The sequence below is a fragment of the Puma concolor genome, chromosome B1, assembly GCF_028749965.1.
Source record: "Puma concolor isolate L17-30 chromosome B1, mPumCon1.1.hap2, whole genome shotgun sequence".
Classification (NCBI taxonomy): Eukaryota; Metazoa; Chordata; class Mammalia; order Carnivora; family Felidae; genus Puma; species Puma concolor.
The window spans coordinates 195,648,413-195,672,561 of NC_141670.1; the positions used below are offsets into that span (position 1 = coordinate 195,648,413).

The following is a 24,149-nucleotide window of genomic DNA, read 5'->3' on the forward strand; positions in this document are numbered from 1 at the left end:
AGAGGGATCGTATGAGACATAGTGTCACTACAAGGGTAATTAACTTAAAATGGGGTGATTAGTGAGTCCTAAGCCAGTCTGACTGGCATCCTTATAAGAAGAGGAGATTAGGACACAGACACACACGAAGAAAAGACCGTGTGGGGACACAGGGAGGAGACGGCCATCTGCAAGCCAAGGAGGCCTCAGAAGAAACCAGACCTTCCCACACCTTGATCTCAGACTCCCAGGCCCTAGACCTGTGAGGAAACACCTTTCTGTTGTTTCAACACTCTGGTCCGCGGCACTTTGTGAAGGCAGCCACAGCAGACTAATGCAGTCCACAGCTGGACCGTAAGGTGGAGGGGGACACGCATCACGCAAGAAGTTCTGATAGAGGGCCGTGAACGAGAATGTTCCGAGGAGGGAGAGTGTTTTTACACCTGGGATGCATTTAAACTGAGACTTCATTAGGGCACCTGGGTGACTCAGCCCATTGAGCGTCTGACTCTTGATTCCGGCTCAGGTCATGATCCCAGGGTTGTGGGACCGAGCCCCACATCAGCCTCCACGCTGAGCGCGGACCCTGCTTGAGATTCTCTCTTTATATCCCTCCGCCCCCTCCCCCACTTATGCAGTCTGTCTCTAAAAACAATTTTTTAAATAGTAAACAAATAAACGAACTGAGACCTCAAGGCATGTAGCACAAACGAGAGCTACAGCCTTTCTTCATGAGCATGAGGCTCGAAGCACAAAGCTTCTCCACTGCCTCTGAAGCTTACACTGGGTCATCGTCCTCTCTGTAATGACAACAGCCACTGTTTCTTGTCCATCTTGGGCCAACACTGGCTTATGAGCTGACATCGTTTCTTTTTTTTTTTAATTTTTTTTTTAACGTTTATTTATTTTTGAGATAGAGAGAGAGAGAGAGCACGAACAGGGGAGGGTCAGAGAAAGAGGGAGACACAGAATCTGAAACAGGCTCCAGGCTCTGAGCTGTCAGCACAGAGTCCGATGCAGGGCTTGAACTCATGGACCTCGAGATCATGACCTGAGCCGAAGTCGGACGCTTAACCGACTGAGCCACCCAGGTGCCCCAACTTGACATCGTTTCCAACCCCCACAATGACACCTGTCCAAGGCAGAAGTATTTCTGCGCTGCACGTGCAAGAAAATCCTGCCCTCGGAGAGGCTGGGGAACTTGCCCAAGGTCACCCAGTGACTAAGTGGTGAAGGTGGGACACTTCCCGGGACCGGTCTGACTCCAAACCAATACACGTGCGGCCAACAAAAATTCAGCTCAACCCGGGCCACTGTACTGGAGTCCTAAAGTGACTCATTTGGAAGCAGCTCGCGTTGAGTATTCTGAGCTGTGTGAAAAGACCGTCACAGCCTCAGTGTCGTGCCTTTTATTTATTAAACCATAAAATGTTACAGTGGGTAATTAACCCTGGGAAGGGAAATGAGGGAAAGGGAGGACCGGGCAGAGGAAGCCGCGGAAATCCGAGGAACGGCTCTAATAACCGCCGGTTTCTAGCATCTCTACAGCACGCACAGTGAGGCAGGTACCCTCGGTCACGAGTTACGAGTATTAACCCGTTTAGACTTTACAGGAGTGGTCTGTCTTCACTCGAGGTGTTAAGGTAGAGATGACACGGGCAACTCATCTGTCCACTCAGCGTGTGCCAAACGCCATGCTCCAGATACAACCTGAGCCACGCCAAGCCCCTGAGTGTCATTCTCTCAGGGATCAGAGTGCAGGCGGACCCCTTCCCGGGTTCTCTGAGCGCCGGCTGACGGAAACCCAGGGAAAACAGCATGACCTCCCCCTCCTCCAAGCTCACGTGGAGTTTCTGCAGAGAGAGCCCCTCAGCCTGGCTTGTCGGGTGGTGACCCCCCCCCCCCACCAAGGAAATAAAAGGACACAATTCCTGTCTTCAAAGGATGCATAGTGTGGAGTGTAGGTGGATGGCTTCCCATCGCTTCCCACCAGCAACCCCTAAGTGCCACCTGCACCTCTAGAAACCTTTCCAGGGGACAGTTGTCCCAGCAACGCCCGTCACCTCCGTCTTTTGATTCTGCACATCCCGGTCCGTCGGAATGGACGGCTTCTTTGCAATGACCTCCTGGATTTATTTCCTTGTGGCCACAGTCCATCCCCACTCCTGCCTCTTGGTTGGCTGGTTTGTATCTTCGTCCTTCATTTCATTCCTCGGTTATTACCTTTCCCTTTCTTTTAATTTTTTTTTTTTTACATTTATTTATTCTTTGAGAGACATAGAGAGACAGAGCACAAGTTGGGGAGGGGCAGAGAGAGGAGGAGACACAGAATCCGAAGCAGGGTCCAGGCTCTGAGCTGTCAGCACAGAGCCTGACATGGGACTCAAACTCATGAACCGTGGGATCATGACCTGAGCTGAAGTCAGACATTTAACCGACTGAGCCACCCACCCACGCGCCCCTATTTTTTTTTTAACTTTTTAATGTTTATTTATTTTTGAGAGAGACAGAGACAGAGACAGAGTGTGAGCAGGGGAGGGGCAGAGAGAGGCAGAGAGAGAGGGAGACACAGAACTCGAAGCAGGCTCCAGGCTCTGAGCTGTCAGCACAGAGCCCGATGCAGAGCTCGAACTCATGAGTTGTGAGATCATGGCCTGAGCCAAAGTGGGATGCTTAACTGACTGAGCCGCCCAGGCTCACCTTTCCCTTTCTTGAAGCTTCCTCTGGGGGCAGGTGCTGGGCCTGGGCCTCATCCCTGCTGCTTTTCTTGACCTCACCAGTGCTGACAGTCACTGGGTATCGATTTGGCACTTAGGAAACGTCAGGTCATTATTCCAGATGGGTTTGTGGTGTTTGGAGCCCACCCTGCATGTCCGCGAAAGGTAAGTGAATGAGTTCCCTGTTTCCTGCCCTCCAGGAGAGCGAGGCATGCTGCCTGGAAGAGCACACTCCCCTTTCCCGGCAAGAGAAGCACCTTCCAGAGATCTCGGAAGCATTTAGAGAGCAAGCAGTGCACGGCAGTCTGTGCCCAGGATCATGTCTGGGGCTTGCTGGAACTGAGGGATGGGAATAATGCTACCGTGCGTTGATCGTTACATCTTCTTGTTAAACATCATCTTCGTGATTGTGATGACAATTGATTGAGCATGACCCTGGGACACCCGGGTCTGAGCACTTCACATGTATTAATTCACCTCGCATACATTAAAGCGTTTAGAACAGAATAAGGCACTGAGCATGTTGCTTCTCACCGTTTTCTCTTGTTGTCTCTGAAAAACTGCATAAAATAGAGTCTCTGCTGATCCAGATTCCATCAGTAAGGTAACCAAGGCTCAGAGTAGCATTGGCAACAAGGCCTAGGCCCGTCCCCCAGGGATTCTAATGTAATGGGTCAGGGCTGGCTGGTTATTGATATTTTTCAAAAGGTCCCCGGGAGACGATGATGGGTAATTAAGCGGAGTGGGGGGTCGCTGACGCAAAGCGGCATAGCCGGATTCAAACTGCTGCACCGCACGGTAATAACCTCATACTGTGTGACAGCCGGCACGAACAGGAAAAAGATGAAGATTCACCCAGCTCCAGCGGTGGGGGGGCGGTTGTTGGCACCCCATCAAATCAGACCAGACTGACTCCTGGGTGGGAATATTAAGTACCAAAGAATCAGCTGATTGTTGTAGCTTACAGGTGCTTCTGCTCTGGCCCCAGCCCAGCACCATCTGCCCTTGGAGCTGAGAGCAGGTGTCCCAAACCCACCTGATCAGGCCATGACACCAGGGTTGGTTTAAAGACAGGCTCCTGGTTTTACCCAAATCTCCTGATACCCGCTCTAGGGGAGGAGCCTGAAGTCAGTGTTTTTCACACATTTATGGTGGTAAGTTGGGGAGACTGTGGGGCCCATGCCCAGGAAGGGAGTCCGGGGTCACTCAAGATGCCCCATGTGACCCTGGGGGCATGTGTACCTGAACTGCCCACCCCAACACTTTGGATGCCTCATTTAACAGGTACTAATATCACAAACATTGTTCTCCCACCTCTGTGAAAATCTGCCATCTAAAGCGATAGTTTCCAAACTTTTGGATTTCCCAGAGCACACAGTTGCAAGAAAGTAACCCAGGGAACGACACAGAGCCTAACGTTTATTTTGCCACCCAAGGACATTTATTTTTTTTTATTTTTATTTTTTCAACGTTTATTTATTTTTGGGACAGAGAGAGACAGAGCATGAACGGGCGAGGGGCAGAAAGAGAGGGAGACACAGAATCGGAAACAGGCTCCAGGCTCTGAGCCATCAGCCCAGAGCCCGACGCGGGGCTCGAACTCTCGGACCGTGAGATCGTGACCTGGTTGAAGTCGGACGCTTAACCGACTGCGCCACCCAGGTGCCCCATGCCACCCAAAGACATTTAACACCCATCATAACAACAACACCGTATCAACTTTGTCCCCTCTCACGCACATACCACCCCCCTCTCCCCACCAAAAGGATAAACTGAACAAATTTCACCTCACGGGAAACTCGCTGCACCCTACTTTTTCTGTCTTCCTTGCAGGGTGGTCCATCCCCATCACTGGACCACCGTTGAGGGAACTCCCTCGGTTCACCAGTTTACCTGCTTCCGACTGGGCACCTGTTGCATGCCGGGTCCCCGGGTGGGTGCTTGCCAGAGAACGGTGGGCGTGACCTCATGGTTCCTGCTCTCCAGGAGCAAACAACGCCGCTCAGGCAGGGCTCCTGTGGGGGCAGATGCTGACAACGGGCAAGTGTGGGCTCCAAGGCAGCATGAAGGAGGGATGAAAGCAAACCCAGACCTGGTTATCAAGACAGATTTCCAGGAGGAAGCAACATCCAGGCAGACTTGAGTCCCATGAGCAGAGGAGTGAAGGGAATAACGTTCTGGGCAAGGAGGCATTGCCGGGGAGCTCGAGGCAGGAAGGGGGAGCATGAGGCTTCTTCTTAGGACTAGAACGGCCAAGAAGAACAAGGCATGGGGCCAGGATTAAATAACAGGACCACATTAAGAGGTTGGAATTAAACATGATGGGAATCCAGGAAATGCAGGTAAGCAAGAGATGACCCCATCCGATTCTCAGTTTAGAAAGGACACTTTGGAAACTGTTGCCTTCGGCTGGGGTTCAGCGGCTGATCCTCTACTGTGTAAAGACCACACGTTTCGTGTGTCAAGCCTGTGTTACTTTCCCTCTAATTTCCCCCGTTCTGTCCACACCTGATTAGCATCCTGATAAGAACCTTTCAGGAAATCCACATATATGTTCCAAATGTAAATTCCAGTTGTTTCTCTAATAAACACTCAAGTTTTATGTTCCTGGCTTATGTGGATCAACCTCTCACTTGATTTGCGCTGTATGGAATGTTAATGTTCTCAGTTGTGGTTAATCGCTCATGTAACTTTTTCTGTTTTCTTGATGCATGCTGCCTCTGCCTTACTCTCCTCAACTCCTCCACTGCCTTGACTTCCACAGCCAGAAAATGTAGTCTTGACCCTGAAGGTAAAGTCCTTGTTTGCTGTTTCTCGTGACTCTGTCTAAAGCCAAGGGGAATGAGATGCTTCTGCCAGAACTTCCTGTCCTTCCACTGTCGTCTCCGTTGTGATGGTGTTTTAAATGGCTCCTTTCATTTTTGTTTATGGAATCGTCATCAATCTTCTCTTCCAGTTTTAGTAGTTCACCAAAGAATAGCGACCCACCTCAGCAACTTTCCATCTTGATCTTCTCCTCGTAATCCACAAAGCGTTCTGGAGATCCTGGCGTATCAGAAACTCAGGTCTTTGCCAGACCTTGGCCAGACTTCACCCAGAAGTGAACTCTTGAGATGACATATACCTTGATCCTGATACTGTTTGACATAATATTGAGTCCGTAACGTTGGAAAGGTTGTGTATAAAGTGTGAAAATTGTACTTGGACGTAAACATAGTGCATTTAGAACATTTTGAAAACACCTTCTCTCCTGCATTTGAGTTCAGTGTCTTCTGGACTCAGAAAGGATTTTAAATCCCTTTTAAAATAGTAAATAATTGGGACACCTGGGTGGCTCAGTCAGTTAAGCATCCAACTTCAGCTCAGGTCATGATCTCACTGCTCGTGGGTCCGAGCCCCGCGTCGGGCTCTGTGCTGACAGCTCGGAGCCTGGAGCCCACTTCAGATTCTGTGTCCCCCATCTCTCTCTGCCCCTCCCCTGCTGACGCTCTGTCTCTCTCTCCCTCAAAAATAAATGTTAAAAAAATATTTTCAAAATAGTAAATAATTTAGATCATTTTCTGGGAAATGATAGGGAAATAGAGAAATAAGAGTTTGGAGTATCTCAATTGGCCGATGATGTGGGTCCTCAAGGGCAGGTTACAAGCACCAGTAGGTAATGACTCTCTGTGGCCATGGGGTAGGGCTTGGTTTAAGCGGGAGCATGTATTTGATGAATGAATGAAAAATTCAACCACTTTTTTTTTTTTTAGCATTTTATCCTTAATCTCAAAGTACATAATATTCAGGTGTCATGTGCACCTCGGTCCTCTTAGACATTTGTCCACAGACTTAATTACTATTGACTGAATATTTGCTGTGTGCTGGGCACTTGGCTGGCTGTTTTCACGTTCAATCGTTTAATTATCTGACCCTCACAATATGCGTATGACCTTAATGCTAATTCCGGTTTAGGGAACCAGAAGCCCTCCCCCGCCCCTACCCCGTGTAATTTAAAGCAGGTCTTCTGACTCTCAGTTCAGTGTTAAGACCTCACATTCATTTCGAGGAACAACACTTGTGTCTTCTTTTACTTCGCTCAGCTTGGCTTCAGAATCTGTTGTTAGCGAACCGGTCCATTAGTTGTAAACAGCCAGCCTGTAATTGTCATTCTTTAAACAATGTCTTGCTTTATGGAAACATGAGTTGCAGTAAGCTCTAGTTTTGTCATCCAGGGGCATTATTTTTTTTTTTATCCCAGAATAAAGCCAGCAGTGATTATAAAAATATATTTAGGTCACATGATTGTATCCAGAAGCCGTGCTAGTTCCTAGGAACGTAGGGAACTGTCTGAGACACGGGCCGGCAAGCCCAGCCTCACCCACACGGCATGAAAAGACCATTTATTAAGTGTCTGCTCTGGGCCACATACTTCCCCTGACACGTTATCACTGATCAGACACTATCTGTAATGTTCTCAATGACCTTACAAGATGCGTATTATTACTCCCAGCATATGGATAGGGAAACAAAGTGAGTGGCCAGTGATTAACATATCTGACTCAGAAAGTCTGAGCTTTTTTCCTAAATTTAGATATATTCCAGATTCTTTTGTAACTGTGGGTTTGTCATTAATTGATCCGATCTGAACTGCTTTGAATTCTTAATAACTTCTACTGGTCCTGTCTTTCTGGTGAAAAGCATCCTGTCATGTAGATTATTCATAATGCAAGTATTTCTGCCAAAATTTGTTACACCATTTAAACACAAACAAAATATATTTGGGGTTTAAAGTAAGTCATTTGCAACTTGACCCTGCATTTGGACATTTTACTGTGAGTTGAAAGAAGATAGTAATGACTTGTTTACACATTCTGATAACTCCAATCTCTGTTACTCCTTTTTTTTTAATAAAAATATTTAATGTTTATTTCTGAGAGAAGAGAGAGAGACAGAACATGAGCAGGGGAGGGGTAGAGAGAGAGAGAGGGAGACACAGAATCTGAAGCAGGTTCCAGGCTCTGAGCTATCTGCACAGATCCTGACATGAGGCTCGAACTCACAAATGGTGAGATCATGACCTGAGCCGAAGTTAGACGCTTAACTGCTTAACCGACTGAGCCACCCAGGCACCACTCTGTTACTTCTGTTTCAAAAAGGAGCATCAAAATGGAAGCACACACACACACACACACACACACACACACACACACATACACACACACACACACATTAAGATTCAACTCACAGTGGCAAGTAGGTTAAAAAAAACAAAACAGGTACACCGTGGAATGTTTTACTCGTTATTTTGTGTTAGAGGACATGCTGTTTCTTTTGTTTGACTTGCAGATTATCTACTATGAAATCGGGGTCATCATCTGTGCTGTCCTGGGACTGCTCTTTGTCATTCTGATGCCCCTGGTAGGGTTCTGCTTCGGTCTGTGTCGTTGCTGTAACAAGTGCGGTGGAGAGATGCACCAGCGTCAGAAGAAGAATGGGCCCTTCCTGAGGAAGTGCTTTGCGGTCTCCCTCTTGGTGATTTCTATATTTATAAGGCGAGTAGAATCTTGGGGGACAGCTGATTGTGTTTTGAACTGTTCAGCCCATGCCTTTAATACAAAACAACAACCACCACAACACAGCCATAAAACAGAAGAAGACAAAAATGCTTGTCCGGGGTGGTTCAAAACAATGTTACCATAACCAGAAGTTAGGGTTGTCATCAGGGTGCCAAGCCAACCCTTCGGTGCTTGTTCGTGTCGAAGACGAGCTGATAAATCTTGGCCTGCAGAAAGCTTTTACCCCGCAGAACAACAGCTCCTTCCTTTAAAAAAAAAAAATTTAATGTTTATTAATTTTTGAGACAGAGAGAACACGAGCGGGGGAGGGGCAGACAGAGAGGGAGACACAGAATCTGAAGCAGGCTCCAGGCTCTGAGCTGTTAGCACGGACTCCACCGTGGTGCTCGAACTCATGAACCGTGAGATCATGAGCTGAGCCGAAGTCGGACGCCCAGCCGACTGAGTCACCCAGGCGCCCCAGCAGCTCCTTCCTTAAATAGCTGTTTGGAGACAGGCGGCCTGCAGAAGGCAGAGAATTTGCTTGTTGATTTGTGCATCCAAAGGGATCCTGAAGGATGGGTACAGTCCCTGAATCGGGGAATGTGAGAACACTGTAGAACAGAATTAACTTTCTAATAATAAACCCACTTTTCCTGAATTTGCAGTTAAGCTGCTACCCTCTGCGGAGGCCTGGAACACACTTCATAATTTAGGATGTGTTTCTTCTACGGTCCCTTCTGCTCCATCAGCTTTCCAACTGCCTGACAGATCAGGAGTACACTGCTCTTAAGACAGTAGCATTTTGCCGAGTCCAAATCAGAATCCTCGGCTGAGGAAGGTGCTTCACGTTAGGGGTCCCCTGGTTGCGATATTTGGTCATGGTTCCACATTTCCTCATTCATTCAGCCAATGAATGTCATGACATTTAGCGACAGAAGTAAAGTGCTTATGACGTGACTAGTGCTAGGCCCCAAGGAGGCACAGAGACCGTGAGGACTGACAGTCAGCCTCCTCCTCGCTGTTTCCTCCAAGCACCGTGTTTGCTCGGTAGCTGTAAGATTTTTCTGGTTTCACTAAATAACTGATGTTCGGGAATTTAAGCAGAAAACAGGATTAAACAGAACAATTTAAGCTGGCCTACCAGCTGAAGTTTTAGATGGAAATCCAAGAAGAAAAGTTCTTCAGTTGTGGCTATTAGTGGGATCCTGGTAAGACCTACTCTTTGGGGTGATCATTCATTGGAAGGCGGTATACCTAGGGATGCCTGGGTTGTTCAGTTGGTTAAGCGTTGGACTTCAGCTCAGGTCATGGTCTCGTGGTTCGTGGGTTCGAGTCCTGCGTCAGGCTCCATGCTGACAGTGCAGGGCCTGCTTGGGATTCTCTCTCGCTCTCTCTTCCTCTCTCCCTGCCCCTCCCCCACTCACGCTTTCTCTTTCAAAATAAATAAATAAACTTTAAAAAAAAAAAAAAAAAAAGGAAGGCAGTATTGGAAAGGACTGGACTGATCCCGACGTGCTGATATGAACCAGTCCCCAAGAGAGATGAATTCACAGAAGCAACTGGCAGACCATGTATATATACAACATGGTCCCTACGACAAAAACAAAAAGGAGAGAGACACAAACACTTGGTTATATTTACACAGAGCATCTGTAGTAGGCTTGCCAAGACACTGATGCAGTGGTTGCCCCTGGGAAGGAACTTTGGTGGTTGTGGAGGGTAGGAAGGAAATCACTTCTCACGGCATATAGATTTTTTTTTTTGTCTCTTTTGAATTACCTACCATGCCTCAGGTATTACCTACCGACTTCATTGCACCAAAAATTGAACAACCAAACAAAATCTTCACAAAAAGCTTAAAAGGCAGTGCATTCCACTGACTCCAGGGCAATCATTTTTTTTTGGAACAAAGACACACTGTTGCTGCAAATAGTTAAATAATAGACCTTAACGGTCTATGTGCAAACAGGACCCAAGTGAATACATTGCTAATTTCATGCACCCTTGTTTGACCACCAGGGAGTTATTTTTGTTTTCTCTGTCTCTCTGTCTGTCTGTCTACTTCTCTCTGTAAATAATTTGTTTCTGCACATTGAATTCTGAAGAGCAGCTTGAGATCAGGTCAATGGTGATTTCAGATGTCCCTGTCTCTCTGCTTTGTGTTTGAAGTCTTTTCAGGAATGCACGGACCTTACAGCTATGGAAGTGGTTACCTCCTCCCAGCTACCAGGAAAGTGTTAGTTGCAGTCCAAAGAGACGTCAGACCCAGCAGAGATCATTGTGCATTTCTTTTAAGCCTAAAACTTCCATCTTTCATTCATCCAGAGACTTGGACAGCCATGCTTCTCCCTCTGTAGAGGCATACCCTGAACATCCAAAATGAGGCCCACATGACAAAGTGTCATCTAAAAATACTCGCCATTAGGGCTTCTTGTTCACATGATTACTTAATAGTTAATAGTTTTCACTTGATATAAATACATGTGATATAATTTCAGGAAAAGTCTTTGTTGCATGTAGTTAACCTATTTACCCAGATAAATGTTTACATATGTAATAATGGACTTCCCAGGTTTTTTTGAATGAAGCACATATTCTATATTGGGTTTCTATTTTTATTTTTATTTTTTAAATTTAAATCCAAGTCAGTTAACATATAGCGTATTAATGGTTACAGGAGTAGAATTTAGTGATTCATCACTTGCATATAACACCCAGTGCTCATCTTAACAAGTGCCCTCCTCAGTGCCCATCACCCATTTAGCTCATCCCCCGCCCACCTGCCCTCCAGCAGCCGTCAGTCTGTTCTCTGTATTTAAGAGTCTCTTATGGTGTGCCTCCCTCTCTGTTTTTGTCTTATTTTTCCTTCCCTGGGTTTCTACTTTTAAATTGGGCTTTTATTTACATTACGTAAAATTATGTGTCACATATGTCATACTTCCCCCGGAACTCTTTGAATTATTTATATTATGTTTAAAATACCAAAATATAATTAACAATAAAGCTACAAAGTTGGAAATAAACTTGACTTTCATTTATATGTGGAATGAAGGTGACAGTTTTTTTTTTCTTCAGAACTCAGATCCATCAAACAAATTTAGATAAGTGTTTTTTTTTTCTCCCCAGGGATATTTTAGTTTAAAAAATTCTTTTAAAAAATACATGCTGTGATTCTACAGCCTTGTATACATTCAGTTTAGATATTTTTCCCCACTCAAGTAAAACTTACTATGTTAAAACCCATAACTTCAAATTTCAATATAATTAAAACAAAATTGATCACCTATTTGAGGCCAAGTGACAAATTTAAAACAAATTTTACATAATACATTGAATTTATATATGAATTATAGACAGCTCTAAAAAGGAGTACCATTTGAGATTACTTAGTTTACTTTAAATTCACACTAGAAGTTTAAACTTCTTGGCTGGAAGTGTAAAAACTTAGAATCGCTATCATGATGTCTTTTGAAACCTCTATTTGTTCGCAAGTATTTTCAACATCGTGAGTCAAATACTAGCTGTATATTCTTTGCAAAGTAATCAGAACTAGCCAAAGAGGTTAAAGACCAAGGGAAAGTGAAGATTTCTGTTACAATTCGATAGAAAGGAGAGTAAGAGTATGTCCACGAAATCATAGGAGATAAAAATAATAGGGGAAAGAATGTCAATAAAGCTAGGAGGCAGAAAGAGAAGAAAAAGGAGATATTTGCTTCTGGCTTACACTGACCTCAGCAGAGATTGGGTCCTATTGATAAATAATCTTTGGATATGATTTTTTTTTAATTTTTAAAATTTTTTTTATTTTTTGCATATGATTTTTTTGTAAACCCAGAGCAGTCTACTTGCCTTTTATCAGGCTCAATTTCATTTCGTGGCATTCCACTACATCACAATTAATACCGACGTTGGTTTTTAAATGCATCTTCAGTCCTCTTATTTTTCATCCATCCTTTTTTTTTTAATTTAAAACAAATTAAATCTTTTTTTTTTAATTGAGAAAGGCATAGGTGTTAAGGAGAAAGGTCCCCTAGTACATATGGAATATATGTGGTCATGTTCTCTCTCTGAGCTCTTCCAGAGGCAGCTGTGGAATGTTAGAATTCATAGACGTTGACATATGTTTATGTAAGTCTTTTTGACCCTCAGCAGAATTGAATTTCCATCTCTCACTGTAGACTGTTGAAGCAGATGTGTGTTACTCCAGAAAAAGCCAAGTTTCCTCTCCCTTCTTTCTTTTACACTTTGTCATCGCTGCATTTTTTAGAATTCCAAAAGGTTATGGACAGTAACAAAAGAGAAACAAATAGCCATATTTATTTTTCCAGTATATTTCTAAGTTTCTGACTACAGCAAACCAGCTTTTCCAGTTGCCATGGTGAAAATTGAATTCCAGTCTCTTTCAGGAAGATGGCTGTTTTCAAAATTCATTTTTTTAATTAGGATTGTGATGGTCAATTCCTGGCATGGAGGCCACAAGGTTCTAGAAAAGAAACTGAGCATGCCTGAAAATCATGAGATTTTCAAGATGTGAATGAGAGAGTTATTTAAAATTAAAATTAAAATTAAAAAACTATCTTTAAAAAACAAGAGATCAGTTATAGACTGAGAGCATTTATTTGGCAATTATTGGCTAATTTCATCAAGTCAGTGGAAATTGGTAAAAAAAAAATTGCTACAAATTTTACAGGGTTAACCTCAGTTTTTAAAACTTCTAAGTTCACTTTTAAGTGTATATGCGAGAAGATTGGTCTGTCCATTAAAAATATAGAAGATGTAATATTAATATACCATAAAAATTAAAATTCCTATATTTGGCTAAAAAGTTCAAGAGATCTTGTTGTACCGCATAAAAGCATATGTTCTTAATATTTTTTATGTCAAATGCCAGATTCCCCTTTTTGTGTGAGACAGTTCCCTCAGTGTTCTCCTATTCTAATAGTTGGCTGACACATTCATGTGATTTTTTTTTTCTGCTTAAAAAATATATTGAGGGGGCACCTGGATGGCTCAGTGAGCGCGTGACCGACTCTAGATTTCAGCTCAGGTCATGATCCCAGGATCGTGGGTTCAAACCCCGCATCGGGCTCCGAACTGAGCACGGAGCCTGCTTATGAGTCTCTCTCTGCCCCTCCCTCACTCGCACACACGTGCTCTCTCTCAAAACAGAACACTAGACAAAAAAAAGAAAACAAAACATATTGCGTAATAGGATTTTCTAAATCAAGGCAACAAGAAGCATAACTTCTTTATTCTCTATTTGTGTTTAAATGAGAGTTTTAAATTAGACATTGCAAATGGAGACTGTCAGTTGGTCTGCTTAGTATTTAGAGGTTTTTTTTTCCCTTTACTTAGTAGGTAAAATTTTATCTTTTTAATAAAGTTTTTTTATTTATTTTGAGAGACACAGAGACAGTGCAAGTGGGGGAGGGGCAGAGAGAGGGAGGGAGAGAGCAGCCAAGGCAGGCTCTGAGCTGTGAGTGCAGAACGCCACTCAGGTCTCGAACTCACGAACCGTGAGATCATGACTTGAACCCAAACCAAGAGTGGGACGCTTAACCGACTGAGCCACCCAGGCATCCTTTAGTTGGTAATATTTTAAAGGGGGAAATTTTACATAAGAATACAGATTTCCGGATTTTTGGAATGAGTGGAAAGTCTGGCAGTGCAGAGCATCTGCCCCCACCCCCACCTGCCACCTCCCAGCTCCTAGCGGTTCATATCGTAGGTTTTGCCCTTTGTGGTTTCTGTGTAGGCATTTGAATTTGCCATCCTTCATATAAGATTTACAATGTGTTATGGGTCTGAAAATCAGCTCTGAAAGCTGCTGAATTTTATTCCAGAATTCTGTGTAGGACAGTTTGGTTTTTCAAAAAAAGATCAATACTTTCATTTTAATTGGATTCGTAACTGATTGGCAGAAATGTGGGTCTTTTTAAATATGTTGCATTGAAATTCAGTATTGTTTTGCAGAGTTGTATTGCATTTCATTTTACTGATTGATGATCTTTTGAGTAAAGGCATCTATCCAGTAAAGGAACACAGTTTATGACCAAGACTCTCCAAACATAAGGCTAATCTTCTAAATGGATCAAGTGAAATAAAGCCCAGTCTTTAAACCCACTTTCACTGAGCACCCCCCCCCCCCCCACCCCGTGGACTAGAGACCCATCGTTCACCTAAAGTTGACAAAGAAGCAGTTCCCACCTCTTTCTAGGGAAATTAAATACAAGTAGAAATAAAGACAAAATAGAGTATGAAGTGAGCAATGGCCCACGAGAATTTCAGGGAGAGCGCTCTGGGAGTTCGGGGCCAGGAGGTTCTTCTTCCGTCTAGGGGGTTCGGTGAAAGCCAAGTACACTTGGACCTGTGTGTTTCTCAAGTTCATTCTACCTTCTTACATGACAAAATCGGTCTGGAGCATGATGGGTGACCATGTGGACACGCGGGGGAGAGAGAGAGAGAGAGCAAGGGGCCCCAGCGTGAAATGCTGGGGTGGGCAGGTATACTCAGGTGTTAGCACTGACTCGTCATGGGGTGGACTGTTTGAAACTGGACCTGGTAATAAAGATCCAGGTGCGTTGCTACAACCCACTCTTTCCTTTATTTTTCTGTTCACACTACTCCAAAGTCCTTGCTTTGGGTCATTTGGCCTCATTTGGCATGGGTGCATCATTTGATAACTATTACTTTTATGCTATATTGCCTGCCTCATGAGTACAAAGGTAGACTTAAGACTGGCAAAGATGGATTGTAAGGTGATCGTTCCAAATGGCACAGATTATTGTTAATATGCTTTTTTTATTTAATTACCATCCGCATGAACCCAAACCTTAGAAAAAAGTCCTGGAGGGGCACCTGGGTGGCTCAGTCGGTTAAGCGCCCGACTTCGGCTCAGGTCATGATCTTGCGGTCCGTGGGCTCAAGCCCCGCGTCTGGCTCTGTGCTGACAGCTCAGAGCCTGGAGCCTGCTTCAGATTCTGTGTCTCCCTCTCTCTCTGACCCTCCCCCGTTTATGCTCTGTCTCTCTCTGTCTCAAAAATAAATAAACATTAAAAAAAAAAAAAAAAAGTCCTGGAGAGCTTGTGGACATCCATTACCCCTCTCCTTTGCAACAAGAGAAGTACTTATCCAGTTTAACTTTCAGTTTTGCAGTACTGGCTGAAACTCAGAGAAGGAAAGTGACTTTCCCAAGCTCCCACGGTGTAAGTTAGTGGCAGTAGAAGGACTAGAACCTGAGTCTCATGTTCCTACTCCAGTACACGTTCCATGGCAACTTGTTAACCATAAGAAATACTTTTCAACACTGTGTATTCTTACAGACTTTTTTTGGCTTCATTTGGCAAACATAATGTACCTGTGTAATACTGCTCAGGGCAAATACATTTTATGTGAGACCAGCAATGAACCAATGCTGTTTGGAATGAATCGTGACTATATATAGGGTGAATGATTATCCCCATTTCCCAAGATGGAGAAGTTGCCTGAGAACATGGGACTCTGGGTGCAAAAAAACAGGCACTTGGCCACAGTGTTTGTCTGTTACTTACAAAACTTTGTTCTGGAAACATATCCACATCTTCCACTGGATAGTTACAAACAAAAGATTTGTTGTACATTTCTGTAGGTTTACTGTTCTGTTAGGAGTTTGTGTAATTCCTTGCTGCCATCTAGTGGTGAAATACAGAAGAGCCTTAGTAATTCCCAATTCTCAGTGTAACATTTTAACGTTGGAAGGCTCCGACACAAAAACCAGCTGGTCAAATTAAGTCAGGAGATTGTTAGTAACTAGTTAGCATTAAGAACGCTTAAAGTGATCAAATGCAGACATCTTAGATGAATTGAAAACTCTGTTTTTAATTTTCACGTACAGTAGCTTTCCATGAGCAATGCCTTTCATAGTATTTTTTAAACTCTTTTATTTAAGTCTATTTTACATAGACTGGAGCATCCATATCATAAGTACGTAGGCGTCAACTTCCATGTCGTGAACGTGCAGATGATGTCATTAGCCACCCCTCCCCAAACAGAACCAGAGTTTTAGCACCATCATTTTCTCGAGGTGGTACATTACATAAAATAGAACGATACAGTATGTATGCTTTGTTTACAGCTTCTCATGTGGCATTTTAATACTAAAGTAACTCATGTTTCTTTTTAACCTGTAAAATAAAACTAATAGAGACAATTAGAGAGATCCCTGCCTTTGGAGGGAGCAGAGGTATGCATGGGAGGTGCGTTTATGCGTGCACTGTGCAGGAGGATGTACCGCCATATTCACATGTGTGCAGGAATGGGACTCTGACGCGCTCTGTCTTATAACCTTTGTTCCGTTTCCTCCACAATTTCTTGGGAACATTGTTCCATTTATAAGATTTCCTATTCAACAGAACAGCATATCTTAAACAGGTATGTGCCTCCTCCAAGAGGACCGAGTCCTGTTTTGTGGCCCACGTGTTGGATTATGGGATCTTGGCAGGAAGGCTGTGGCAGGGGAAGAGGGCCTGGTGGGGAGGAGGGTCCTGCCATCGTGGGGCCTCTGCTCAGAAGCCCTGCTCCCCTCCCATCTACAGAGCTGCTCTGTGCCTGGCCAGGTGACCACGGGTCACACACTGAATGCTCTTCTCTTCTCTTCTTCATTTCCTGCAGCATTGGTATCATCTATGGTTTTGTGGCAAACCACCACCTGAGGGCCCAGATCGAAAAGACTCGGAAACTGGCAGACAGCAACTTCAGAGACTTGAGAACTCTCCTGAACGGAGCTCCAGCGGTAAAAACCACACTTGTGCATCCATGATGCTTTGTGTTTGGGCCTCTCAGAGTCCCTGTATGTATCTGGGACCCCCTTTGGATGTCTAGAGACCCAGTAAATCAGCATAGACAGGTGCTATCCTCATCTTATAGATGAGGAAATAAAGGCCCAGCAAGTGATTTTCAAAAGAGTATAAAAGCGTAATTGCAGATCTGGTGTCATTACTTTGTTATTTTATTTATTTTACTTTATTTTAAGGCACAACAGGGGATCCTGGGTGGCTCAGTCGGTTAAGCATCTGATTCTTGGTTTTGGCTCAGATCGTGATCTCATGGTTTTGTGGGTTCGAGCCCCATGTTGGGCTCTGTGCAGACAGTGCAGAGGCTGCTTGGGATTCTCTCTCTCCCTTTCTCTCTGCCCCTCTCCCACTCACACTGTCTCTGTCTCTCCCAAAATAAATAAATAAACTTTAAAAAACATTTAATTATTTTAAGGTATAACATAAGATTATAATACTTATTATAAAACTGCTTAACTATCTTAAGGGTCTCGTGATTTTTTTATTTTTTATTTTTTTATTTTTTTTAAACGTTTATTTTTGAGACAGAGAGAGACAGAGCATGAACAGGGGAGGGTCAGAGAGAGGGAGACACAGAATCTGAAACAGGCTCCAGGCTCAGAGCTGTCTGCACAGAGCCCGACGCGGGCCTCGAACTCATGGACCGCGAGATCATGACCTGAGCCGAAGTCGGCCGCTTAACCGACTGAGCCACCCAGGCGCCCCAGTGATTTTTTTAAAAAGAAAAATCTGGGTGCTATTGTCCTTTCCCTTTGGGAATACCTGCCATTTGTGTGCAGTTACTCTTGTCATGAAAATTTTCTGCTTTATAAATACCCATTTGCTAGTATCTGTACAGTTGTGTAGAATTCCTCGGGAAGGGGACACTGAGACACATGCATGCACACACACACACGCGTGCACATGCACACACATGCACACACACGCATGCACACACACATACACGCACACTCAGAAGTTGTTTTGGGGAGAAGGGGAACAGGGTGGCTGGAGGGCACATTTTTTTCTGTATCCCAGAAGCGTGTTAATGTCTTGCCTGTACAAAATACTGTTTTTAAAGATATCTGAGCAGAAAGCAGCTTAAATAATTGATGCTGGGCTGATGGGTACCAGAATGTGCAGAAGGATGCCCTCCTGTTGAATTCACTAATCAGAGCCCACTAGGATCCATGGGCTTTTTCACACAGAAATGCACTCTTCTAAGTTTAGTCTACCAAAACAATACTAACACATTAAATATTGTATCAGTTTTTAAAAATGTGGTTAGAACTAGGGGTGCCTGCGTGGACCAGTCGGTTAAGCGACCGACTTCGGCTCAGGTCATGATCTCACACTTCGTGAGTTCGAGCCCCACGTCGGGCTCTGTGCTGACAGCTCGGAGCCTGGAGCCTGCTTCGGATTCTGTGTCTCCCTCTCTCTCTGCCCCTCCCCCGCCCTGCACTCTGTCCCTCTCAAAAATAAATAAACATTAAAAAAAAAGACAGAGAGGTGGATCTGTTTCCAACCCCTTGAATCTGGTCTGTGCCTGTGACTTGCCGTGGCAAGAAGAACACAGTGCACGTGACCCTGGCCTCAAGCTCCCAGAGACCTTGCAGTGTTCGCTCTCATTCCCTTGCTGCCAGGACCATCATGTGAAAACACCCAGACTGGCCACTTGGAAGAAGAGGCCATGTCAGGAGAGGGGCCCATTTGTCCCCAGGGGAGCTGGCCCCGCCCAGACTCTCAGAATCAGGAGAAAGTATAAATCATGGTTCCTGAGCCAAGAAGTTTTGGAGTGTTATTAGGAAGTCTGTGTATCAGAACATATAAGCGTCTTTAAGAACCTGCTTTATTTTTTTTAATGTTTGGATTCAGGGTAGTTTTTGTATGTTAAATCTCTTTTTATTGTGGCTTTGAACTTTAGAAGAGGTCTCATACAATTTTACTTTATTTTATTTTATTTTTTTTTAGGAAATCAGCTATATCCTGAGCCAGTACACCACCACTAAGGAAAAGGCATTCTCAGATCTGGATAGTGAGTAAGACTTAAAATTGCCTCAAATTCATTTGTTTGTTTGTTTGTTTGTTTTGGCTAGAAGATGCGATGACCATCTCCCATAAAACACGGGCTAAGGGATAAAGTATGCGATGTCTACAATGTCTTCATGAAAGTTGGAGCAAAAGAGAACAATTCCCGACAGTGACAATTTGCAGTTTGTTACCTGATGAGTAAAGCCCAGCTTTTATTGTAAAAATGCTTTTGCTTTCTTTAGTCAGAAGTGTTTGTTCTTCATTCCCCTTGTGACAGAGGAGATGCGTCTCTGTCAGGTCCCCTGTTACAGACAGCAGTGGGCTCCCCAGAGAAACCAGTGGGCTTCAGAAATCGAGGGGCGGTCAGTGCTGGTCCCTGCGGGTCCACGAGGAGTTCACACACTGCCTGGCTCAGTGGTTCTCAACCAGGAGCTGGTTTGCCCTCCAGGCGACATGTGGCAACATCTGGAGACATTTTGGTTGTCCCTACAGTGAGGGTGGGGACAGAGCTCCTGGCACCAGTTGGTAGCGGCCAGGGATGCATCCGGACACCCTACGACACACAGGACAGCCCCCACAACCAATTATCCAGCTCAAGACATTGATAGTGCCAATGTTGGGAACCCCGGGCCTTGCTGGAAAGATTAGAGATAACGATTGCAGCTCAACTTCATCAACATTGTGTTTCCAGGACAGGTCCCGCCCCCGCCCGCGCTAACCGCTAACCGAATGCTGAGCGTTCCTGTGAAGACTTTTTTTTTTTAATTTTTTTTAACGTTTATTTTATTTTTGAGACAGAGAGAGACAGAGCATGAACGGGGGAGGGGCAGAGAGAGAGGGAGACACAGAATGGGAAGCAGGCTCCAGGCTCTGAGCCGTCAGCCCAGAGCCCAACGCGGGGCTCGAACTCACGGACCGCAAGATCGTGACCTGGCTGAAGTCGGACGCTTAACCGACTGAGCCACCCAGGCGCCCCCCTGTGAATACTTTTATAAACCAAAAATGGCATAAAGCAAAGAAACAATTACCGTTAATGTATACGGGAAATGTTTTGAGCGTTCCCAGACCCCCAAAATCACCTCTCTTAGGCTTTCCTGATACCATGGGACACATCTTGCTAACGGATGCATACGACTGATGGAGTTGCAGCCCAGATGCTCACAGACAGGGCTCGGAGCTCTGGTGCTTGCGCCTGAGATGCCGGGTGTGGTTCCCGCGGAAGGCGCTGGGGGGCGCCACTCTTGCTGTCTCTGATTGGGCTCATCTCGCTGCAAAACCAGCGATGAGCGATGTTTTCATCAAAGCAAAAATCCTTTACCTTAGTGAAAACTGGTACTAACGTAGGTCTTTCGTAAAGGCAAAACATGCATAATCTGAACTTCCGGAGAGCCGGGGACACCTGCGCGTTTACATGCCGAGTCCGCAGGTGTGGGAACTGCGGGTGTGGGAACTTTGAAAAGCGTGAAGAAAATCTCGGCAAGAATCAGCACCTGGGGGGGGGGGGTGGAGGACGAAAAAAAGGGGCCTTCGGGGCAGGCGAGACCACAGATGGATGACTTTCTAGGAAAGGAAATCCCACAGGGGGAGGAGAATGCAGGTAAGGGGTGGGGGGCAGAAATTCGTGGATCCTACCCTCATAGCCCCTTCTGCTTCTTGGGATTTAGATGTTAAATCATTGCTAGGAGGCGGAATTCACGAACAGCTGAGACCTAAAGTGATCCCCGCGCTTGATGACATCAAAGCCATGGCAGAAGGTAAGCACCGTGACGGAAATGGGCAAGAGACTATTCCCCCTGGAGGTCTCCGGCTTCCCAGGATCCTGCTCCCCTTTTCTCGTTTTTCCTGGATGCGGACATGCCCACAGGCCACGTCCAGACACACGCGGTGGCAATGGTGTGGCTTGTTGGTTTGTTTGCTTAAGAAGCTTGTGCCTGAGAAGTTGTACTCATTATCTCAAAGTCCTTTGAAATAACAACAGCAGAAACCGATAGGAGCCTGCCACGTCTTTTCGTAAATACAGTTCTAGAAAGGCAGCCCCGCTCCTCTGGTGAGGTGGCATCTAAGGTGGCTTTCACACTGTGGCTGACAGCAGAGTTGAACATTGGCAGGACCCCGTGGACCACAAAGCCTAACTATTTATTCTCTGCCCCTTTACAGAAAAAGCTTGTGGGCTCTTGCTATAGAAGATGAGCAGCTTAGAGAATTTTAGGTCTGGGGTGGGGGTGGGGTCTATTGGTTACTCTTTCCTTTTCCCTGGAAAAAACCACCTTTGGGAAAGAAGAATCTGCACACGTTTTAAGACACCACAGACAGTGATATAAGTGAGCAGATGTGCTGATTTGAAGAAACTACGTATTCAATTGCAGTGAGTCAAAGCTCTCCTAGATGCTTCCAAATGTTGAGGAGATGTCTGTGCTTAGTATTTCATAGAGAGGACAATGTCACCTACTTGCCACATTCGTCATTCAGCCACCATGAATGTGGCTGTCATGAGCCAGTATTCCTGAGAAGACAGGCCACAAAGGAAGGAACAGTGTAGAAGTGAGAAAATTATGCCCGCTCGTTTTGGCGTTCCTCCCTGACACCCCCCACTTAAGAGTTCAAAGACTCAGGTGATGTATGGAAACAGGGTGATGTGCAGAACAGGCCAGGAGTTGGTAAGATTACTTTTAACCAACTGATCAGTCTTTCCTTGCTCTCTCCTTGGCCCTGCAAAAGGTCTACCTGCAACTGAAGGTCTGACCTCTGCTGTTGATGCCTTAGATGCTCCCCCCCGCCCCGCCCAACACCTGTTCTCCGCATCACCAACCATGTCCTACCAATGCAAGGAAACTGAGGCCCAGAGAAGGGATGTGACTGCAAGCATCCATGCCTCCTGCCTTCCTTTCTTAAAGTTTTACATGTAGCCCCTTCCTTCCTCCCTCCCTCCTTCCCTCCCTTCCTGCCTTCCTTCCATACCAGGCCCCTGCCTATCATTCCAATCATTTTTTGTCTCGACCCTCCAGCCCCCAAACCTTCCATTCCAAGCCATGAACCTCAGTGTTATTCTTCTGTGGGTCTCCAAAGGCATCATTCCCTCCCAGACCCTTTTACTGCGTGTGCTTTCTCTGTGTGAAGTGCCACAGGACCTTCCCAACATCTTCTTACCACATACCAAACCACAGCTAAGTGTTCTGTTCTCTGCACGCTTCACCTCATGTCTCCTTTTCCCGTCCCAGAGCATGACAGCCTCCTAATTTCTGCTCCTTACCTTGTGACCCTAAACGTACAGCTCATTTGTGGTATTTACAGCACCGCCCCCTACCTGCCCACCCCCACCTTTGATAGGCAACGAGCTCCTTAAGGGCAAGACGTGTTGATATCGCTCATGTCTCTGTTCCCCTAACTTGTGTCTGGGGACAGTCCAGCAGAGTGTCTGGCCTGGAGTAGGTTCTCATTTCTGGAACGTATAAAGAAAGGCCTGAAGCCCTTACCTTCATTTTCCAAGTTTGGAATCCTGTAATTTCACTGGTTATAGAGTAGAAAATGGATTATATTCTTTCGTAGTCCTGCCTCAGTTGCGAGGCAACTTCTTTTGACTTCATGAGCTTCCTGATCTTTTACTTTTAATGTCTGTAATCATTTGATTTTTTTTAGTTGCTTTATGCAACTATGTGCCTTATGGATATATCTATCTATTCAAATCAGGGTACAGTTGTTTTCATTTGCTTTGGGAACTTTGCAGACAGTTCTTACACTTAGAGATCTTTGGGAGGTGCCATTGATGTGCTATCAATGCCAAAGATCGTTGAAGTGGCTTAAACAACAGGAAGCCTATCACACAGGACAAGATATTGCAGGTATGGCAGTTCCAAAGTTGGTGGATTCGGGGGTTCAGCACTGTCAAGGAGCCTGCATGCTCTTGCCCCGTCCTGTGGTTAGTAGGAGATATTACATCACCACCAGGATCAGACTACGGAAGGAGGTAAGGGTCTTTTGGCTCCTCATTCCCTCACTGGGAGAACCATCACTCCTGGAAAATGCCAACCTTCCACTGCCCACATCTCTGGCATTGCTCTTGCTGATGATCCGCCACGTCCCCTCATCATAGCCTTGTGTGTCTTCACCAATGGATTGAAGATGATGTGGGCTGGCTCTGTGACGTTGACAATCAGATGTCTCCAGTCATCTCTCTTGTCTTATTTTAATATCTCTTGAGTAACTATGTGCCATTTCCCTGACACATATAGAACATCGGTCTCTATCTGGCTTCGAAGTAAGTGGATTATTTGCTCATGTAACTGATATCTGGCTTCAGGTAAGGCTTGATCTAGTGGTGAGATTCTCTCCACCCAGCTGTTCTCTATAATGCCTATATCATTCTAATGCAAACTCCCCCTGTAGTTGCAAGAGGGCTGACACCAGCCTCATCACTACTCCTCCTCAACCAGATTTCCCTCCAGTTGGGCCATCTGGATTTCTACGGCCATCTGTGGACCAGTGCTACACAGGGGAAGTGGTTTGGCTAGAGGTAGTCAGGCCCCACTCCTTAAGCTAGAGGTGGGACCCATGTTATTGAAACACAAGTCTGCTGCAGCGCAGGAGACAGGTGACATGGTTTCCGAGATGCCAACCACCAAAGTCCACAGCAAGTTTTTGTAGAGATGATTGGCTATAAAGTAGTATTTAGAAAGCTTTTGAGTGTTAAGGGCCTGCCACATAGCAGATACTTTTCCTAAACCCTCTTAGTGCTCCCAAGAGCTCTGTGCAATGGGTAGAGTCACCTCCATTGTACCAACTCAAGACAGTAAGGCTCAGAGATGATGTAACTTGTCCAAGACCAGGTACCTGGGAAATGGTGGACTGGGATTCAGATGTGGGTCTGCCTATAAAGCCTGTGTTGCCTGGTCTGCACTAGATGGTATTTGGGTACATTTGAGAGTGTTAAGATGTAGGGTGTTTCTGTGCCGTCCGTGGGAAGACAGCACAGAGTAACTTTGGGAGAGGAGTTAGGAATCTGGAGTTCGAGTGTGCTGTGGCCACGGGATGATGCCAGGCATTTGGAAAATGGTCTTCCAAGATCTCCTCCAGCT

General features: G+C 45.2%; 1 protein-coding gene and 1 long non-coding RNA gene across 13 annotated transcripts in view; one reads left to right on the top strand and one right to left on the bottom strand.

Annotated features, from left to right (window-relative positions):
* The window catches only part of PROM1 (prominin 1), a 137,885-nt gene that overhangs the window by 72,793 nt on the left and 40,943 nt on the right, over positions 1-24,149 (top strand). For 10 of the 12 annotated variants that reach the window (XR_015250568.1, XR_015250567.1, XM_086705390.1 and 7 more), the window contains 5 exons: positions 5,461-5,487; positions 8,025-8,230; positions 16,886-17,006; positions 19,018-19,081; positions 20,742-20,831. Coding sequence is in view for 10 of the 12 variants with exons in the window: in XM_086705390.1 (XP_086561516.1) it covers positions 5,461-5,487; positions 8,025-8,230; positions 16,886-17,006; positions 19,018-19,081; positions 20,742-20,831 (508 nt within the window). In the remaining 2 variants the exon portion in view is untranslated. The remainder of the gene's footprint in view (positions 1-5,460; positions 5,488-8,024; positions 8,231-16,885; positions 17,007-19,017; positions 19,082-20,741; positions 20,832-24,149) is intronic. The other 2 variants (XM_086705396.1, XM_086705399.1) reach the window with 1 other exon arrangement.
* Positions 7,966-23,109, bottom strand: LOC147582090 (uncharacterized). Its single transcript, XR_015250569.1, has 3 exons — positions 22,551-23,109; positions 20,157-20,345; positions 7,966-8,499 (listed from the first exon to the last, which is right to left on the bottom strand). It is a non-coding gene; the product is annotated as an uncharacterized LOC147582090 (long non-coding RNA).